Here is a 17,507-nt window from a genome sequence, read left to right as displayed (position 1 = left end):
AGACAAAATAAATGCTTGCCTAAAATACTCTACTTTGCGGCAACACGTAAAGACGTTAAACTTAACTACAAATATGCGTGTCCAGCTGCAAAACAATCAATCACCTCAGGTATTCTCACATCAATTGCTGAAAATTGGGAACGGAAAGGTGCCGGTTGATCTGACCTCAGGACGAATTTCATTGCCTCATAACTTCTGCAATTTACTGACCTCAAAACAACAATTGGTTGAAAAAGTATTTCCCAATATTCAAACCAATTATAAGAATCACGATTCGCTGAGTGAATGAGCTATTCTTGCGGCCAAGAACAAAGACGTCTACGAACTGAACAATATTATTCAGTCTAACATTCAAAGCGAGCCACTCACATACAAGTCCGTCGACACTGTTCTGGAAGTAGATGAAGCGCTTAATTATCCAACAGACTTTTTCAATTCACTCGATCTGCCAGGGATGCCACCGGCCAATTATCATGTTGCGAAATATCAACCAGCCAAAGCTTTGCAACCGCACGCGGCTTGCAGTAAAAAAATTAATGAGCAATGTCGTACAAGCAACAATCTTGACAGGACCTTTCAAAGGTGAACATGTCCTCATTCCTCGCATTCCTATGATTCCAACAGATATGCTATTTCAATTTAACAGATTGCAATTCCCAATTCGATTGGCGTTTGCAATCACCATCAACAAAGCTCAGGGCCAATCTTTAGAATTCACCCATTTACATCTACACACGGATTGCTTCTCACATGGGACAATTATATGTTGCATGTTCTACAGTCAGCAAACCAGACAATCGCTATCTCTGCACACACAATGGAAAAACAAAAAATATTGTATACCCACAAGCATTGTGAAATTAAACATATTAGAAATGTGCACTTCCTCTTTTCTTTCTTTCTTTTGAACAAACGAACATTTACATTTTTATTTATATAGATTCATTGCATTTGTATCCCACATTTTAACCAGACTGAGCCACAGCAACGTGTGGCCGGGTAGAGCTAGTAAATAAATAAATAATGATGACTTCCTGTCTTGAAAATGGGCTGTGTTGGGTCTTTTTTTAATAAATACTGCTTCCTCTGTATTTTGGATGTGCCTTGTCGTTCCATTTGAGGCCAGATACACTTTTTTTTTTCAACGACCTTTGTGGTGGTGTTTCCCCCTGATTTCCCTGCCATGTTAAAAATGTTGACATTTGGGCTGTTATCAGAAATGGTAGGATCACTGCCACTCAGCTTCTCCACAAATTATATGATATTGCATAACCATCCTCAAACAGATTCAAGTTTCAGGTTCATCAGGAATACAGTAATATATTTCTAGTGACCCCACAAAAATCTGCTACAGGAATTTGATTTAAGGGATCTTAAGATTTGCCAGATTCCATGGGTTGTCTAAATGGGGATTATGCTACTGATTTCAGCTGTGGATTCTGTGTTCAGTTTTGCTGTTTTAGGGCTGTTAAAACTGGAAATAATGGGGGTAGGGTGACAGTTAACCTGAGGTCCTGAGCTTACAAGATATCCTCAGAGTTGCCAGTTTGGGTGCATTGTTGGAGCCTGATGCCTTGTGAGACCAGTATAGCATTTCTATGGAACTATGGCATATGTGACTTCAATAGTGCCATGTGGCTCTGTGGAAAATCCTGGTGGCCATGATTTGCTTTAGGGTTTTATTTATGAGCTGGTCCCCAAAAGGCCAATTTTTATAGGAACAGACAGTTACATCTAAAAAGTTGTTTTTGTGGACCATTTATAGCCCTAGTCCATAAGAAACAGATCTTCAACCTTAATAGCTTGTTTACAAGTTCTCCTTTTATTGGACTCTGCCTTTAAAAAGCAAAAGGCAACTGACTAAGGAGCACCAGCAAAGTGGCAATTAAATTTAATTTCAAACCAGTCCGGTGGCTCAGTGGCAGTGCTACATGCTACCATATGAAGGATCCTTTGGTTGACTAGGTCTGTAGAAGCTGTGTTCCTATTCAAAATATAACTGACCCTATGGTGAATCCTGGGCAAAATGCCTCATGGTAATGTAAATACTTTTTAAAACTCACACAAATGGGGCCCTTTGGTGTTCTGACCAGTGGCGTAGCTACGTGGGGCCTGAGGGGGCCGGGGCCCCCGCAGATTCACCCCTGGACCCCCCTCCCGGCGAACCTGCCCCCGCCGCCGCCTACCTTTACTTTTGCTGGCGGGGGATCCCACTCCCCGCCAGCCGACGTCTTCTCAGTCCTTCCTGCTCTTCAATTTGTTTACTGACGTCCTGCACGTTGTACGTGCAGGACATCAGGACGGCAATGTTGGCGGGGGGGGGGGTCGGCGCCGGGGGTCGGGCTAAAATGTGCCCCCTCCCCCCGGGCTCTGGACCCCTCCCCCACGGAAGGCTGGCTACGCCTCTGGTTCTGACTGCAAGGAAAAACAGATGGTTAATAAATCCCAATAAATAAATGAGGCAGTAAGCGGCACTAATCATCAACTCTTGCTGACTGGAGGTCAATACACAGGGTGTGGGGAAATGCAAACCACTTTTTACCTGCAGCTGACCTACCAGGACAAAAATCTGATTGAAAGCACCTGAATTAGTAGATTTGAGAGAACCCCAATATTTGGACACAGGTATATGCATAGTTTGCCTATGTTTTAATCCTGCCCTGTTCAGATTCGTAGCCCCTGTTGAAGACGAGAAGTGTCATGCTCATTAGAGGTGATGCTTGGTCACTGGATTTAGAGCCCACAATACAGGAATTGGCGTAACCATGGTGCATGACTTCCAGCCTCAGGACCATTGCTGCAACGACTAGACTAGGAAGAGCAGAGGGTCTATTAAAATAGAGGAAGATTCCTAGGTAGTTGTCAAGACTTGTGCTGCCAGATCCCAGACTCTTTTCAACAGAACTAGAGGAAAGAAGGAAATACTGAACGTGGAAATAATTTTTTATTTTATTTGTTGCATTTGTATCCCACATTACCCCACCAATTTGCAGGCTCAATGTGGCTTACATTATGCCGTAATGGCGATCGCCATTTCCGGATGGAGAATTACAAGTAGTATTGCATTACGGCACATAAATGGTATAATAAAATACAAAGTGGTATTGCCTTGAAGTTCCTGAGTGATAGAATGAATTATAAATAAGTTAGATAATCAACTATCAAAAGTTCATTTCCGACAAGAGAAATAAGGTGGTAGTGCGTATTGCGTAACTTTCATTAGTAGCAACAAAGGTTATCAGTCTAGTGTAAAGAGTTCAGTTTTGTCTGGTTCATTTAAAGTTTAGTTGTCTAGTATTTAGAATGGATCATTATGATATGCCTTCTTGAACAAGTTGGTTTTCAGTAGTTTTCGGAAGATTGTTAGGTCGTGCACAGTTTTTATGGCCTTTGGTAGTGCGTTCCATAGTTGCGTACTTATGTAGGAGAAACTGGATGCCATATGTGGATTTATATTTTAATGTCATGGCTTTCCTTTGCAACATATTATCAGAAAGACCTATGAAATGGGGATCACAATTGGTATGGATTTGCATTGGTCAAAAATGTTGGTTTATTTTTAGTTTGTTTAGGCTTTTACCCCATGGTTGGACGTTTATTTTTTGTTTTGGTTGTTTTACACATTCATTTTAATAAAATAAATTTTTAACACCTGTTAGAACCTAAAGGCACATTAATTCATAGGTTAATGTAAGTTGACCTGATTTAGTGTCCAATAAATTATTTAAGTAGTACTAACTAGCCAAATGCACACTGATTCTTGACTACCTCCATAGTCAAGCCCGTACTTCTGTAATGTATTGCATTATACAGCTATCTGATGCCTGTGGTAGTACCAGTCCATGCTGTGGATACCACATCTTTGATTTGATGTAGGATGTCAGCATCTGATTATACTAATATTTGCTTTTAGCATTGTCGGGGGGTGGAATTATCAATCTGGATGACTGTTAAGATGGGCTATTTTATTACAAGTACCAGGGGAGTAGGGAAGGGACGTAGGCCAACAAAAACACAGATGTAATCCAGAGGCGAGTTGCAGCAAATTTATTAAGCAGATATCAAAATGCATACAGACTCGACACGGAACCGTGTTTCGGCAATAAATTGCCTGCCTCAGGAGTCAGTATATCTGATGGATAGCCTGTTAAACCACACTGGCTAGGGTATTCTCCAGAACTGGCTTGACAAACACTGAACTTAGAGCATCCTATCCACTGGAATATATTTTCTTGTACTATTTATACCTTCAAGTTATATTTGAATGTCTGTATCATATCCCACATCATTCCTTTCCTCTATGATACACTCATTTAGATCCTAAGGTCTAGTTTCACAGAGCTTTTGATGCAGATCCTGCATCATTTTGGTAACTCTTAATTGGACTAGCTCCACTCTTTGTCAATGTCTTTGTAAGATGTATGCTGTAGAACCAGACAACCATCTCTGGGAAAAGGTGGCTAAAGTTACCAGAAACAAAAAAATGAGACTTTAATGAATTCTGTTAGAGCAAACAATTTGTAATACAAAAGTCCTAATACCATTCTTCTATGTGAAAAAAAAAATTACAGAAGTTCAACATGTAAATTTTCAGACTGCTAACGATCTGTGACATGAAAAATCGGCCATTTTGGATCCACTACGTTAAGTCACCTTTTCAGTCGCATTTATTAAATAATTTTTTTTAAAAATTCATACATACATACATACAAACATGAAAGACAGCAATTGATTTGCCCCTTCCTCTTCTTCTCCCACACTCCCCCTGCCCCACCAAGCTAACTTATTTCTTCCTGTCTCCAGATTATATTTTCTAATCAATGCATAATCAGTTGGTGATAAAATAGGCTTCTTGCTTGTTCAGTGAGAAATGCAGTGTGGAAGGAGCTGTTTTGTTAATGGAAACTGTTAAATAGTTCCAGCAAATATCTCATCAGTGATTTGTAAGGAGGCGTTTACTGCCCCCCCCCCCCCCCCATAATTTCCCTGTCCATTGTAAAATCTGTTAGACACTACTTTGTTACAGTTTTGCTGCCTTAAGGTGATCAGATATGATCACTTGCAGGCTCATTTTCGAAAGAGAAGGATGCCCATCTTTTGACACAAATCGGAAGATGGGCGTCCTTCTCCCAGGGTTGTCCAAATCGGTATAATCGAAAGCCAATTTTGGACGTTCCCAACTGCTTTCCGTTGCAGGGACGGCCAAAGTTCAAGGGGGCGTATCAGAGGCGTAGCAAAGGTGACACTTGTGCGTGCCTAACACATGGACGTCCTCGATCCATAATGGGGAAAAAAAGGGCATCCCTGACGAGCACTTGGACGACTTTACCTGGTCCTGTTTTTCTTACGACCAAGGCACAAAAAGGTGGCCAAAATGACCAGATGACCACCTGAGAGAATCGGGCATGACCTCCCCTTACTCCTCCAGTGGTCACTAACCCCCTCCCACCCTCAAAAGACAGATTTTAAAAATATTTTTTGCCAGCCTCAGATGTCATACTCAGGTCCATCACAGCAATATGCAGGTCCCTGGTGCAGTGTACTTCAGGCAGGCGGACCCAGGCCCATCCCCCTCCCTACCTGTTACGTTTGTGGAGGAAACAGCGAGCCCTCCAAAACCCACCAGGAACCCCCTATACCCACATCTAGGTGCCCCCCTTTCACCTGTAAGGGCTATGGTAGTGGTGTACAGTTGTGGGTAGTGGGTTGTAGGGAGGGTTTGGGGGGCTCAGCACACAAGGTAAGGGAGCTATGTTCCTGGGAGCATTTTATGAAGTCCACTGCAGTGCCCCCTAGGGTGTCTGGTTGGTGTCCTGGCATGTCAGGGGGACCAGTGCACTAGAAATGCTGGCTCCTCCCACGACCAAAGAGCTTGCATTTGGTCGTTTCTGAGATGGGCGTCCTTGGTTTCCATTTCGCCGAAAATCAGAAACAACCAAGTCTAGGGACGACCTAAATTTCAAGATTTGGGCGCCCCCAACCGTATTATCAAAACAAAAGATGGACGTCCATCTTGTTTTGATAATACGGGTTTCCCCGCCCCTCCATCAGGACATTTTGCGAGGACGTCCTCAACAAAACTTGGGCGTCCCTTTCGATTATGCCCCTCTTGGTCTCTTTCAGGGTAATGTTACCAAATGACTTGTTTGTGTATACCATGACGGCATGAACCTCACCCATAAACCAGGGTATGCTGGAGACCATATCTTTCCTGATTTGTTGACATCGATATTTTAGGACCCTCCCCCCTTTACTTCTTGCTGCTCCCTTGGATTTCTGCACCATAAATGCATAACTCGAGGGGGGGGGGGAGGTTTATATTGAATCTTAGCCGACAACCACTTCACAGCTCCACCTCTTAGATCATGCTTCATTTTGTCTTTTCCATCTGGAGGATAACTCTGGTATTATCAGCAGACAAGCAGAAATTTGTTAGCAACCCCCTCCACAGTAGTGGCCTAGTGGTTAGGGTGGTGGACTTTGGTCCTGAGGAACTGAGTTCGATTCCCACTTCAGGCAGCTCCTTGTGACTCTGGACAAGTCACTTAACCCTCAATTGCCCCATGTAAGCCGCATTGAGCCTGCCATGAGTGGGAAAGCGTGGGGTACAAATGTAATAAAAAAAATAAAAATAAATGTAATTTGTATTGCCTTTTTAGGGTCTTTTTCCTACACCGTAAGTACATATGTGTTGTCATACTGGGACAGACTGAAGGTCCATCAAGCCCAGTATCTTGTTTCCACCACCTCAATGGTCAGAAGGACCTGGTAGGATCCCAAAAGAGGAAAATCAATTTCTTGTTCCTTATTCCAGGAACAAGCAGTGGATTTCCCCAAGTCCACCTTAATAATGGTTTATGGATTTTTCTTATAGGAACTTGTCTAAACCTTTTTTAACCCTGCTGCACTAACTGCTTTTACCACATTATCTGGCAATGAATTTCAGAGCTTAATTACATGTAGAGTGAAGAAATATTTTCTTTGATTTGATTTAAATCTTCTACTTAGTAGCTGCATTGCATGCCCCCTAGTCCTTGTACTTTTGGGAAGAGTAAACAAGTGATTCACATCTACCCATTCCATTCCACTCATGACTTTATAGATCTCTATCATATCTCCACTCAGCTGTCTCTTTTTCAAGCTGAAGGTGCCTAACTTCTTTAACATTTCCTCATAGGGAACTCATCCCATCCCCGTTATCATTTTGGTCGCTTTTCTCTATATCTTCTTTCTAATTTCACTATTATTTAAGATGTGTTGACCAGAATTGCATACAATATTCGAGATGCAGTTGCACTATGGAGCAATATAAAGGTATTATAATATTCTGCTCCATTCCTTTCCTAATAAATCCTAACATTCTGTTTGCTTTCTTAGCTGCTACAGCACACTGAGCAAAGGATTTCAACATGTTATCAACAATGACACCTAGATTCTTTTCCTGAGTGATGGCTCCTAATGTGGAACCTTGTATCATGTAACTATCATTTGGGTTCCTCTTCCCTAAATGCATTACTTTGCACTTGCCAACATTAAATGTCATCTGTCATTTGGATGCCCAGTTTCCCAATCTTATAAGGTCTTATAATTTCTCACAATACTCATGTGATTTAATAATTTTGAATAACTTTGTGTTGTCAGCAAATTTGATCACCCCAGTCATTATTCCTGTTTACTGTTGTCTTTGTTCCATTAATCCATGCCTGTGTGTATGTTCAGTAATTTTGTTCTGTATAATAGTCTCTAATGTTATGCCTGACGATTTCCAAGGTCATCTCTGTAACACTTTTTAAAAATTGACGTTGTATTAGACGACTTCTGGTACCACACTTATGGGGTCTTTTGCACACTAAAACGGAATTACCACTAGCCCAATGCAGCCGTGGCGGTACTTCCGGCTGGAGCGAGTGCCATTTCTGGCTTTCTGGGAAATTTGTTTCCCTAGTGTGGTGCTAACCCGGCAGTAATCTGGCATTGTCGCTGCACGGTTACCGCAGGTTTACCACAGGAGCCCTTTCAGCCACCTCAGTGGGTGGCAGTAATTGCTCCCCGCCACATAGCCACACGGTAAGAGTTATCTTATTGTGTGGCCATTTTGGGGGGGGGGGTGGCATTTTACCGGCTGCGGTAAAAGGGGCCCTGGCGCACGGGTGAAAAATGGCCCCCACCACTACCGCAGGGCCCTTTTTCCCCACAGCTTAGTAAAAGGGCCCCTTAATTTGTAAATGTATTTTTTAAATTACTAAAAGCAGATCTGCAATTTCATTTCTTAGTTCTATTAGTACTCTGAATTAGTTCATTAAAAAGGCAATTCAACAAATCTGAATAAACTATAAACCATATATACCATCCAGTCCAAGTGATTGGCTACTCTTGCTGCATCCTATCTAAAGTCAGTTAGCCAGAGATGTGTACTTTTAAGGTGATTTCCTTCATGAGTTAAATGATCTAGTATTTTTTTAAATCTCATTTAAGAGAGAACAGCCACGATAGATGAACATTCATTAACCTGCTAAACAATACTTAAAAACAGTTTCAATTTTTTTTCTATAGCAGTAATATATCATCAGATAGTCTTCCCAACCAGTTGCCATACATTACTTTTTTGCAATATTTAATAAAAGACCTGAATTGTACATTAGTAGTTTATCACCATGATTCATACTCGACCACTTACGTTCATACATACCTGCTTCTCAAAAACACCATAAGGGCAATTCTATAAATTAGCACCTCAGTCTGGGTGCCCCAATGCCATGGACTTGGCTCCAATGCTATAATGTCATCTTGGCACCAAGATTACCTTAATAGCAGTGGTTCCTATACCTGGTCCTGGAGGCACCCCAGCCAAACAGGTTTTCAAGATATCCACAAGGAATATTCATAAGAGAGATTTAAATGCACTGCCTTCACTGCATGCAAATATCTCTCTCATGAATATTCATTGTGGATATCTTGAAAACCTGACTGCCCTGGAGTGCCTCCAGGACCAGGTTTGGGAACCACTGCTTTGTAGAATACTGGCGTAAGGTCGGCATCAGTGTGCCAATGTGTTGGCTTACCCTTTTACTCTATGTCAATAGCAGGCATAAGTTGGCGTGTGTAGGCATGCCAAGTGATATGTGTATTTAGGCGCTATCTCATAGAATGGCACCTAGTGCATATAGCAACTAACTGCTACCGTGTGGCACATAAGTGGTGCCTATACCCCCATACCTGTATAACTTGTCAAATCAAAGATGATTTTATGTGTGTTTTCACATACTAGAAAATAAAGTGTTTCTAAACACATTCTCACTAGCCACATTCTAGACCCCCGTACCAGAAAGGGCTCCAAGCCTGTCCAAAACTGAAGCACAGCACATAGTCTGTCAGGCTTTGAGGCCTCCTTGCACATTTGTGCCCTGGGCTCCAAGATGTCTGACACTAGCCCAGTGTCTTGCCGCCATCTGAACTAGTTTTACATTTATTTAACCTGTTGTAGCCATAGAACCAAAGGTTATCTGCCCAGTGATGTAAGCTACATTTCTTGGCTATCGATAAAGCAATTTGTTCAAATTTCTCTGCATCTTTTCTTGAAAAGAATTTCCGTACTTTTAGTAGATTTGGCAACAGTTGTACACTCAAAAAGAAAGGTTAGGACTGTAATATTACAGTAAGAACCTGTCCCCCAAAACGTTTGTGTCTTATGGCACTACACAAAATTATGCGTTAATGTGCCTTGTTCTGTTCTATATTTCCAACACAATCTCTGAATCACTGCTTCCCATTTTATATCCTTTAATATTTGTCTATATAGACTGAAAAAAATGTTTGAATTGCATTTCTTAAACATATGAATATGTGGATATCTTGTAGGCCACTGTCAAGATATTTTGATATCTGTAGATATTTATATGTTGCCCTAAATCATATTTCCAGCCATCACTACTTAATCCTCCTCCTAATTCTGTTGGTAGTCTACTTTTCCCCATTTTGTATCAGTTTAATAACAAAATTTTCATTTCATCTCTGCACCTGTTTTAGTGAAACCTCATGTATCAACTCAAGAGAGTGTAGATAATGTCTTAGTTGTAAGTATGCATAGAATTGAGTACTTGGAATAGTATGTTTTGTATATGATCAAAAGCGAGTATATTACCATTCCTTTCATCAGTATCATTAGATTGATTGGCCCCTTTTCCTGCCATTCTGAACTATTATCCCGTTCCTAGAAGGAACTCTTTATTTCCAACCACAGACTGGTATTTCTTATATGGTTTGGACATTTGTGTGGTGCCTTTTTCCATAGGCTTTTGTTTTATGGCTGTTTATTTTATGTTATATAAATAGAGTACCAAGAAGCCAAGAAAATATTTTAGAAAAACCTGTGAAGAGGAGAGGCCGACCCCCAAAGCGGAAAAAACTACTGGAAGAGCTTGCTTTCAGGTATGAACAGTGGGAAATGTAACTGCTTTTTCTCTCTGATCTCTTAATAGTCTACAGCCCCTCTGATTGTCTTCACTCCTAGCCTACTCCCTCCACTTTGCTTTGTACTAGTGGTACATTCTCCTTTGTGTACAGATAATCTTGTAGCCCTCCCTTCACTTCTACAAACCACCATTAACTTGTCAGAATGTTTTCAAATTCCTACTACTAACGTCCACCTACTGCAAAGAGACCTTCCCCGGCATGACCCTAGATGGGATCACGTACCTGATCGCAGATAACCTGAAAATGTTAGGGGTTACACTAGTCCGTGAACTACAAGTGACAAGTATCATAACAAAAATGTTCCGAACAATGTGGAAGCTAAGACACATTAGAAGCTACTTTCCAAGAGAGGTCTTCCATATGTTAGTACAAACTCTGACCTTGGCACATGTAGATTATTGCAACAGAGTATACGCCGGATGCAAAAGATCAAGTCCTAAAATTACAGACTGCAAAAAATACCGCTGTACAACTGATCTACAGAAAATCACACGTTGACAGAGCAAGCCCATTATTACAAGCCTTATACTGGCTCCCTATCAAGGCAAGAATAACCTTCCTTTGTACCCTAGCATACAGAATCATTTTTGGCCTTGCATCCGGATATATGACAGACCTAATAACGTTGCTGCTACACAACATTATCACGGAAGCAAGTTGCTACCTTACACTTCATTTCCCCAACTGCCAGGGACTGATATACAAATCAGTTTACTTGTCATGTTTCACCTGCCTTTGCACTAAAAGTTGGAACTCATTCCCGAGTGACTTAAGAAGCATGAATAACTACTTGAACTTTCGGAAACACCTTAAAGCTTTTTTTCTTCAAAAGGGTTGTTTTATGAAGACTCAAAATGAGACACCAGCAGTGAAATTAACTGTTTCCTACCTCGATTAGATATGGGAAGAAATCCATCATTTTGTTAGTATGCATTCTACCGCTAGCCTACACGCTAATTCTCCTACACAAATATATACCTAATTTATTACTATTGTAAGCCACATTGAAACAATGTTAATTGGAAAATGTGGGATATAAATGCGAAATAAAAAAAAAAAATGAACAAAGTAAGAATTTGCTGCATGGATATTTGTAATTGCCCATCAGCAAACAGGATAAATCAGTGATCTGCTCTTTCCCTCAGTAGGGGGGGGGGGAGGGTGGACGAAGGAATGGAGCAGTACTTCATACTGCTTCTCCTCCCTTACCACATTTCTTCTCATTCCTTCACAGTTTTCTGTCCCTCCAGTCCTCTCAAACACAGCCTAGTCCACCATCCTCTCACACCCCATAGAACCTCTGATGTACTCACTACTTCTCTTCCCACCCCATGCAACCCAGAGCTCCTTTGATCCTCCTCACTCTTCCATGCCCCCAATCATGTCTCCTTCCTTTCCTTACTTATGGGGGGGCCTTAAGGGTCAGAGGCAGTCTACATTGCTGCTGGCTCTGCTCCACATGACACTCTTTGGGGGCAGGGTGGGCAGAAAGTGACCACTCAGGAAGGAGGGGAGCCAGGACTAATGTACTGTGCCGGTTCTGCTCTGCTTCCTTGGAAACCAGAAAAAAACTGTCAGAATTCCATTCTGGGCTGTTCTGCCAGAAATTAAGCCTGCATTCATGACTCACTGTTGTACACCATAGTGGTATGTTCTATGGGGTTGGGGCTACAGCACATGCTACTTGTGGCCTACACATTGGCCATTTGTTTGAGGAGAAACTTTTAAATCTGGTCAGTTCTAGAATGTGTACAAAAAGTATGCATGAGATTTGGCAAATGCCCGAAGAACCGGGTTAATTTGTGTAGCTTGCTGACTCTAAATAAACAAACCTGAAGAAAACTAGAATCAAGAACCATTGATTGAGTCCGATGCTGTTTTTGCACACCTGGATTTCTTGTAAACTTTTTGGAATTTGTAATAGTAAATACAGCATCTGCATAATATACTTGGGGTAGTTCATTAGTGTATACGCTAGCATTTACGCATTGAGTATGTGTAAATGAGTAGAATACTAAACAAATTAAGTGAGGAGATCAAGAACATATATATTGCTCAATTGACATGAATTTACACTATACTTTTAATGTTTAAAGGAAAGGCCTCAAGAAGCCCCCGGCTATATATATCTTTATAGCTCACAGGGGCTGGGCTGCTTCATCATCGGCCTAACCTCAAAATTACATCAATTTAAAATTTTTCTTTTTTCAAAACACCAATTTCCTTTCTTGTGTGTGAGTTTTAAAAACCTTGTCAAACTGCCAAAATATACCAAAAATTCTTATATGCTCCAAAAACTCAGAATTACTTAGCTTTTTAGAGTCAGGTCCTCTTAACAGGGAGAATTTCTTTAACACTAAATGAGTAGAATACTAGCATGTGCGTATATTCCAATATTCCGCCTCCTACACAAAAATAACAGTTTCTCAACATTTACTCTAATAAATTTTTTTTATGGACCAACAAAAGGTGGGTAAATCCAAAATGTGTTTCACAGAGAACACTCGGGTCCTTTTACTAAGGTGCGCCGAAAAATGGCCGGCGCTGTTGTAGACGTGTGTATTGGATGCACGCAGGTCCATTTTTCAGTGCGCCTGCAAAAAAGGCCTATTTCTTTTTGTGGCTGAAAATGGATGTGCGATAAAATGAAAATTGGTCTGTGTCCATTTTGGGCCCGAGACCTTACTGCCACCCATTCACATAACGGTAAGGTCTCACGCATTAACCAGGCGGTAATCGTCAGCAGGCGTACAATGCCGATTACCGCCCGGTTAGTGCTGCACACTGGAAAATTTCCGGCACACCTACTGGACATGCGTAGAAAATGAAATTACCGCCCAGACCACGCAGTAGCCAGGAAGTAGTTCTGAATTGGCGCATGTAGGCGCCTACGCGGCTTAGTAAAAGGGCCCCTCATATACCAGCACCAATTTTCATCATCGGTCCATAAAAAAAAATGTATTAGAGTAAATGTTGGAAACTCTTAGGGCCCCATTTACTAAGCCATGCTAGAGATGCATTAGTGTTTTTAGCGTGCGCTAAGCGTGTAAACGCCTATAATATTCCAGTGGCATCTACACGGTTAGCATTTGCTAAAAACGCTAGTGCACCTTAGTAAACAGGACCCTTATGTTGATTGTTGTTTAGTCTCCCTATTAGTTATTATTGATACACTTTTTTGGTTGCAATATTCCGCCTGACCACTATTCTGTAATTATATGTGTATTTTTGCTAATGTGTAGTTTTCAAGTGAGTGTACACAGGGGCAGTGTCTGGGTGAGGTGCACAGTTATGTGTGTAACTTATGCACATATCGCTGGAACTCAGGCGCACACACTCTCTAGCTGAGTAAGTGCTTGCATCTGTAAATATGTATTTTTGCTGATATGCTAGTATTCTATAAAGCAAAGTAGGTGCCTAAAATCCTTTATAGAATAGGCTCCCACCTGCTGCCCCCCTGGATGCCTAATTATAGGCACACAGTTATAGAACTACATAGTCTTGATTATCCGACCCCCCCCACCCCCCTCCGGCATATCTGACAGACCCCCCCCCCCTGATGTCATCGTATTGCCGTTAAGCGCATAGGTTCTCTTCCTGTTTTCCAGCTTCACACGCTGCTGGTTATTGTTAATAAACAATACTGTGTTTTAAATACAGATAGTCTATGCCTGCTCTTTATGCATAAAGTATGTTTTCCATGCATTTTTTTAAGGGGTTACCATTGTTTTCTGTATTATCCAACTTTTTACTTATCCAGCTTTTTACTTATCCAACAATGACTTGGTCCTGTTTACGTCTGATAATCAAAGCTGCACCTCCATAGCGCCTGTCATCGTTGCCAGAAAATCTATCTATACAGTAATATGGTGGAAAAGACTATTTCCACTGTGGAAAAGCTGAAACTCATTACTGATACAGAGAAGAGGGATTATTCTAGCCATGTTCTCAGTGTTCTTTCCTTTTATTCTTTCAGCAATAAGACTGAAGCAATACTGACAGTACAGGAGCCACAGGCAAGATATGGTAAGAAGCCAAAGCTAAAACATACAAGGAAAATTAGACCAAGAGATCCACTTTGCAGTAGATCAGTGGCATTCTCTTCCAGTCCTTTAAATCTGTAAAACAGGTCAGGTATTCAGGATATCCCTGACAGTATGCATGCAAATCTCTCTCATGCATATTCATTAGGGGTGTCATGAAAACCCTGACCCATTTCCACTGAACAGCACCAGGGATAGTGAATGCAAAATAAGCTTGCTGAGTTACTACAAAATCAGAAGTAATGTGGTATTAGGTTGACAAAAAGTCCTGGAAGCATTGTTCACACAGGTAGAAAGGTTGCAGTGGTTAAGTGGCATGTGCCTTTATATGTTTTATTTATTGTTAGATATAATTTTATTTTCATTTGAAGTATTTCTTCATTAGGGCATGTAATAAATGGAAGTAAATAAATTGCCTTGTGCTTCAGTTCATTTAATAAAACAAGCTGGGTTTTAATGCTGATCCAGCATAAAGGTGCCCTTCCTGTACCCTCCTCTGTAAATTCTTGAACCCACTTTGGTTCTGCAGTGTATAGCTCTCTACCTCACTTCTGTTTTGGAGACTGCTTTGAGATGAGTTGCATATCCTTTCCACTTCTCCCCCCTGCCCTCTCTATTAAGCTGCTTCACTCCTTCCCATAATGGCATCTGCATCCCTTCATCTTCTATCAGGCTCTACAGACCGACATCCTCAGTTACAGAGGCCCTGCAAATGCTCAAGAATCATGTTTTTCATTATTACTAGCAGTTAATCTGTTTGAAGAGAGCAGTGTGCAAAACAGAGCTGCACACAGTATTGAAGGACAACTGTTGAGTAGCTTGGTCTGTGCCTGACATGTAAAATAGAACCACTCCAGGCAGTATGGTGGTGGTAGGGGACACCATGAATAAGGCCAGTCTTGTTCTACAGGCTCACAGCCAGGCCAGGGTACTTGGTCCCTGTTGTGTCAGACTGAGGAGGAATGGAAGAAGGTCACAGAGGCGTTTCGAGATAAAACCTCGCTAAAAGAACGTCAACTGTACAAGCTCCTGAATGAAGATTTTTTACCAGAAATCTGCAACATGATTGCTCAAAAGGTGAGAGCCATTGCTGGAAGGGTAACCAAATTGAATCTTTTGTAGGAAACACAACCACAAAGCTGGTTAACTAATTACAAGGACAAGAGTCCATCTTGTCAGATGCAACAGGTACCTCCTCTTATCGTTCCCACTGTTTTGTAATTTTACCTTTTCTTAATCTACTCTACTAAGTGTTAGCTCAGTAGCTGCAGAAGCACTGCTTTTAAAAGGGGCAGAAAGTATCATAAGGGAAGCCTTTTCCCAGTAGACAGACATAAATGTGGGATGGATACCAGCCTAGTCCTCACTTTGCGTGTAGTGTATACAGTTATGAGTAAACGCCATGCAAATCGAACAAGTTAGTCTGCGTACGTTCTGTCATTTTCAGCTCTGACCTTCCACCGTTAACCTAGAATAGATATCTAAAAATGGGGGGTTGTTTACTGCCAGCTGTTTTGATTTTTCTCATGTCGCCTGAGCAATATGTACTGGAATTTGCTTCAGCCACCTATAGCCATGCAAAGCCTTATTTTATATGTGCTTTCCCTGCGCATTTTACAGGAGAAGAGGCTGCAGAAGTTGGAGGCTGAATTTACTGCCAGGCAGATGTCTGCTTGTCTGACCTTCAAAGCAGCTCAGCAGGTGAGAGATGGTGATTGGGAAAAGCGAAAGGGCCAGTGGTTATTGCTGTATTCTGTGTGCAGAACCTCGCAAGTTTATCCTATTGAAATCACGACCCTTTCCATAGCACAGAACTCTAACACTGAATGTGATCTCTACCCTCTATACATATAGACCATTGGCTCTTACAGTCTGTGGGAAGTGTTTTGAGGCTGTGTGAAATGAATAGCATTGATTTCAAGTTACACCTCCACCTTATACAGTTTGTCTTTATAACTGAACAGTTTGAAGACTGGGTGAGAGAATTTCCATGCCCCTCTCTATAAGTAGCTTTAAGGTATAGCTGCTAATTTAGGGGTCCTTTTACTAAGGTGCACCAAAAAATGGCCTGCGCTGGTGTAGACTCATGTATTCATGTGCGCAGATCTATTTTTTAGCACACCTGCAAAATAGGGCCTTTAAAAAAAATTTTTAGCCGAAAATGGACGTGCAGCAAAATAAAAATTGGCGCGCCATTTTGGGCCTGAGACCTTACCACCACCCATTGACCTAGCGGTAAAGTCTCGCACGTTAACCGGGTAGTAATCATCAGCGCACATACAATGACGGTTACCACCCAGTGCACGTGCCAGAAACTTTACAGGACATGTAGCAGGTGCACGTAGAAAATGAAATTACCACTTGGGCTTCGCGGTAGCCAGCCGGTAATTCAAAATTGTCATGCGTAGGACGCACATATGCTCCTACAATGCTTAGTAAAAGGGCCCCTTAGGCTGTTGATCTAATCCCCTTCTTTGATTGGGCCAGGAAGGAATAAGTCCAGTCTGGTACAGCTGTGGAAGTACATTCTTGTTTAAGACCTGCCCTCTTTTATGTGAGCTCTGTCAGTGAATGATAAATGCATGTCTGACCCACTTCAATATAAAGGGGACCATAGGAATACTGTACTGTGTAACATAAATACTAAGAAGATGTTTAAAGGGCTTCTGTGTACCTAAGGCTGCCTCCCACCACAGATTACAGCTAAATCCCTAGCTGGCATGAGATCCAGGTGCAGAATAAATAGCATTCAGTAGGGACATGAGTTGAGTTTGTAGCAACAGCAGGTGTGAGGATAATGCCATGCTTAATTGGTATAGGTGTTGAATAAACCCTGCATTTCTTTATTCATGTGGCCTTGTAGGTATTATGGCACTCCAGGAATAAAATGAAGCTAAGGATGAGGCACTGTGCTGCCCAATATGAATTGCAGTGAACAATTATATTGGTCTTTCATGCTTTTTTTTTTCAGCTGTGTGGATTTTGCAGTTA

The 17,507-nt window shown here is 41.5% G+C and overlaps 1 protein-coding gene across 1 annotated transcript in view; it reads left to right on the top strand.

Moving 5' to 3' along the window:
* Positions 1-17,507, top strand: part of LOC115478017 (cat eye syndrome critical region protein 2-like) — a 321,056-nt gene that overhangs the window by 233,412 nt on the left and 70,137 nt on the right. The window contains exons 5-8 of the mRNA XM_030215212.1: positions 10,333-10,428; positions 14,450-14,499; positions 15,427-15,593; positions 16,137-16,217. Of these exons, the coding sequence (XP_030071072.1) occupies positions 10,333-10,428; positions 14,450-14,499; positions 15,427-15,593; positions 16,137-16,217 (394 nt within the window). The remainder of the gene's footprint in view (positions 1-10,332; positions 10,429-14,449; positions 14,500-15,426; positions 15,594-16,136; positions 16,218-17,507) is intronic.

This window comes from Microcaecilia unicolor, chromosome 9 (genome assembly GCF_901765095.1).
Source record: "Microcaecilia unicolor chromosome 9, aMicUni1.1, whole genome shotgun sequence".
NCBI lineage: Eukaryota > Metazoa > Chordata > Amphibia > Gymnophiona > Siphonopidae > Microcaecilia > Microcaecilia unicolor.
Note: the sequence above shows the minus strand (reverse complement) of the source record. Positions and strands in the feature narration are given on the sequence as shown.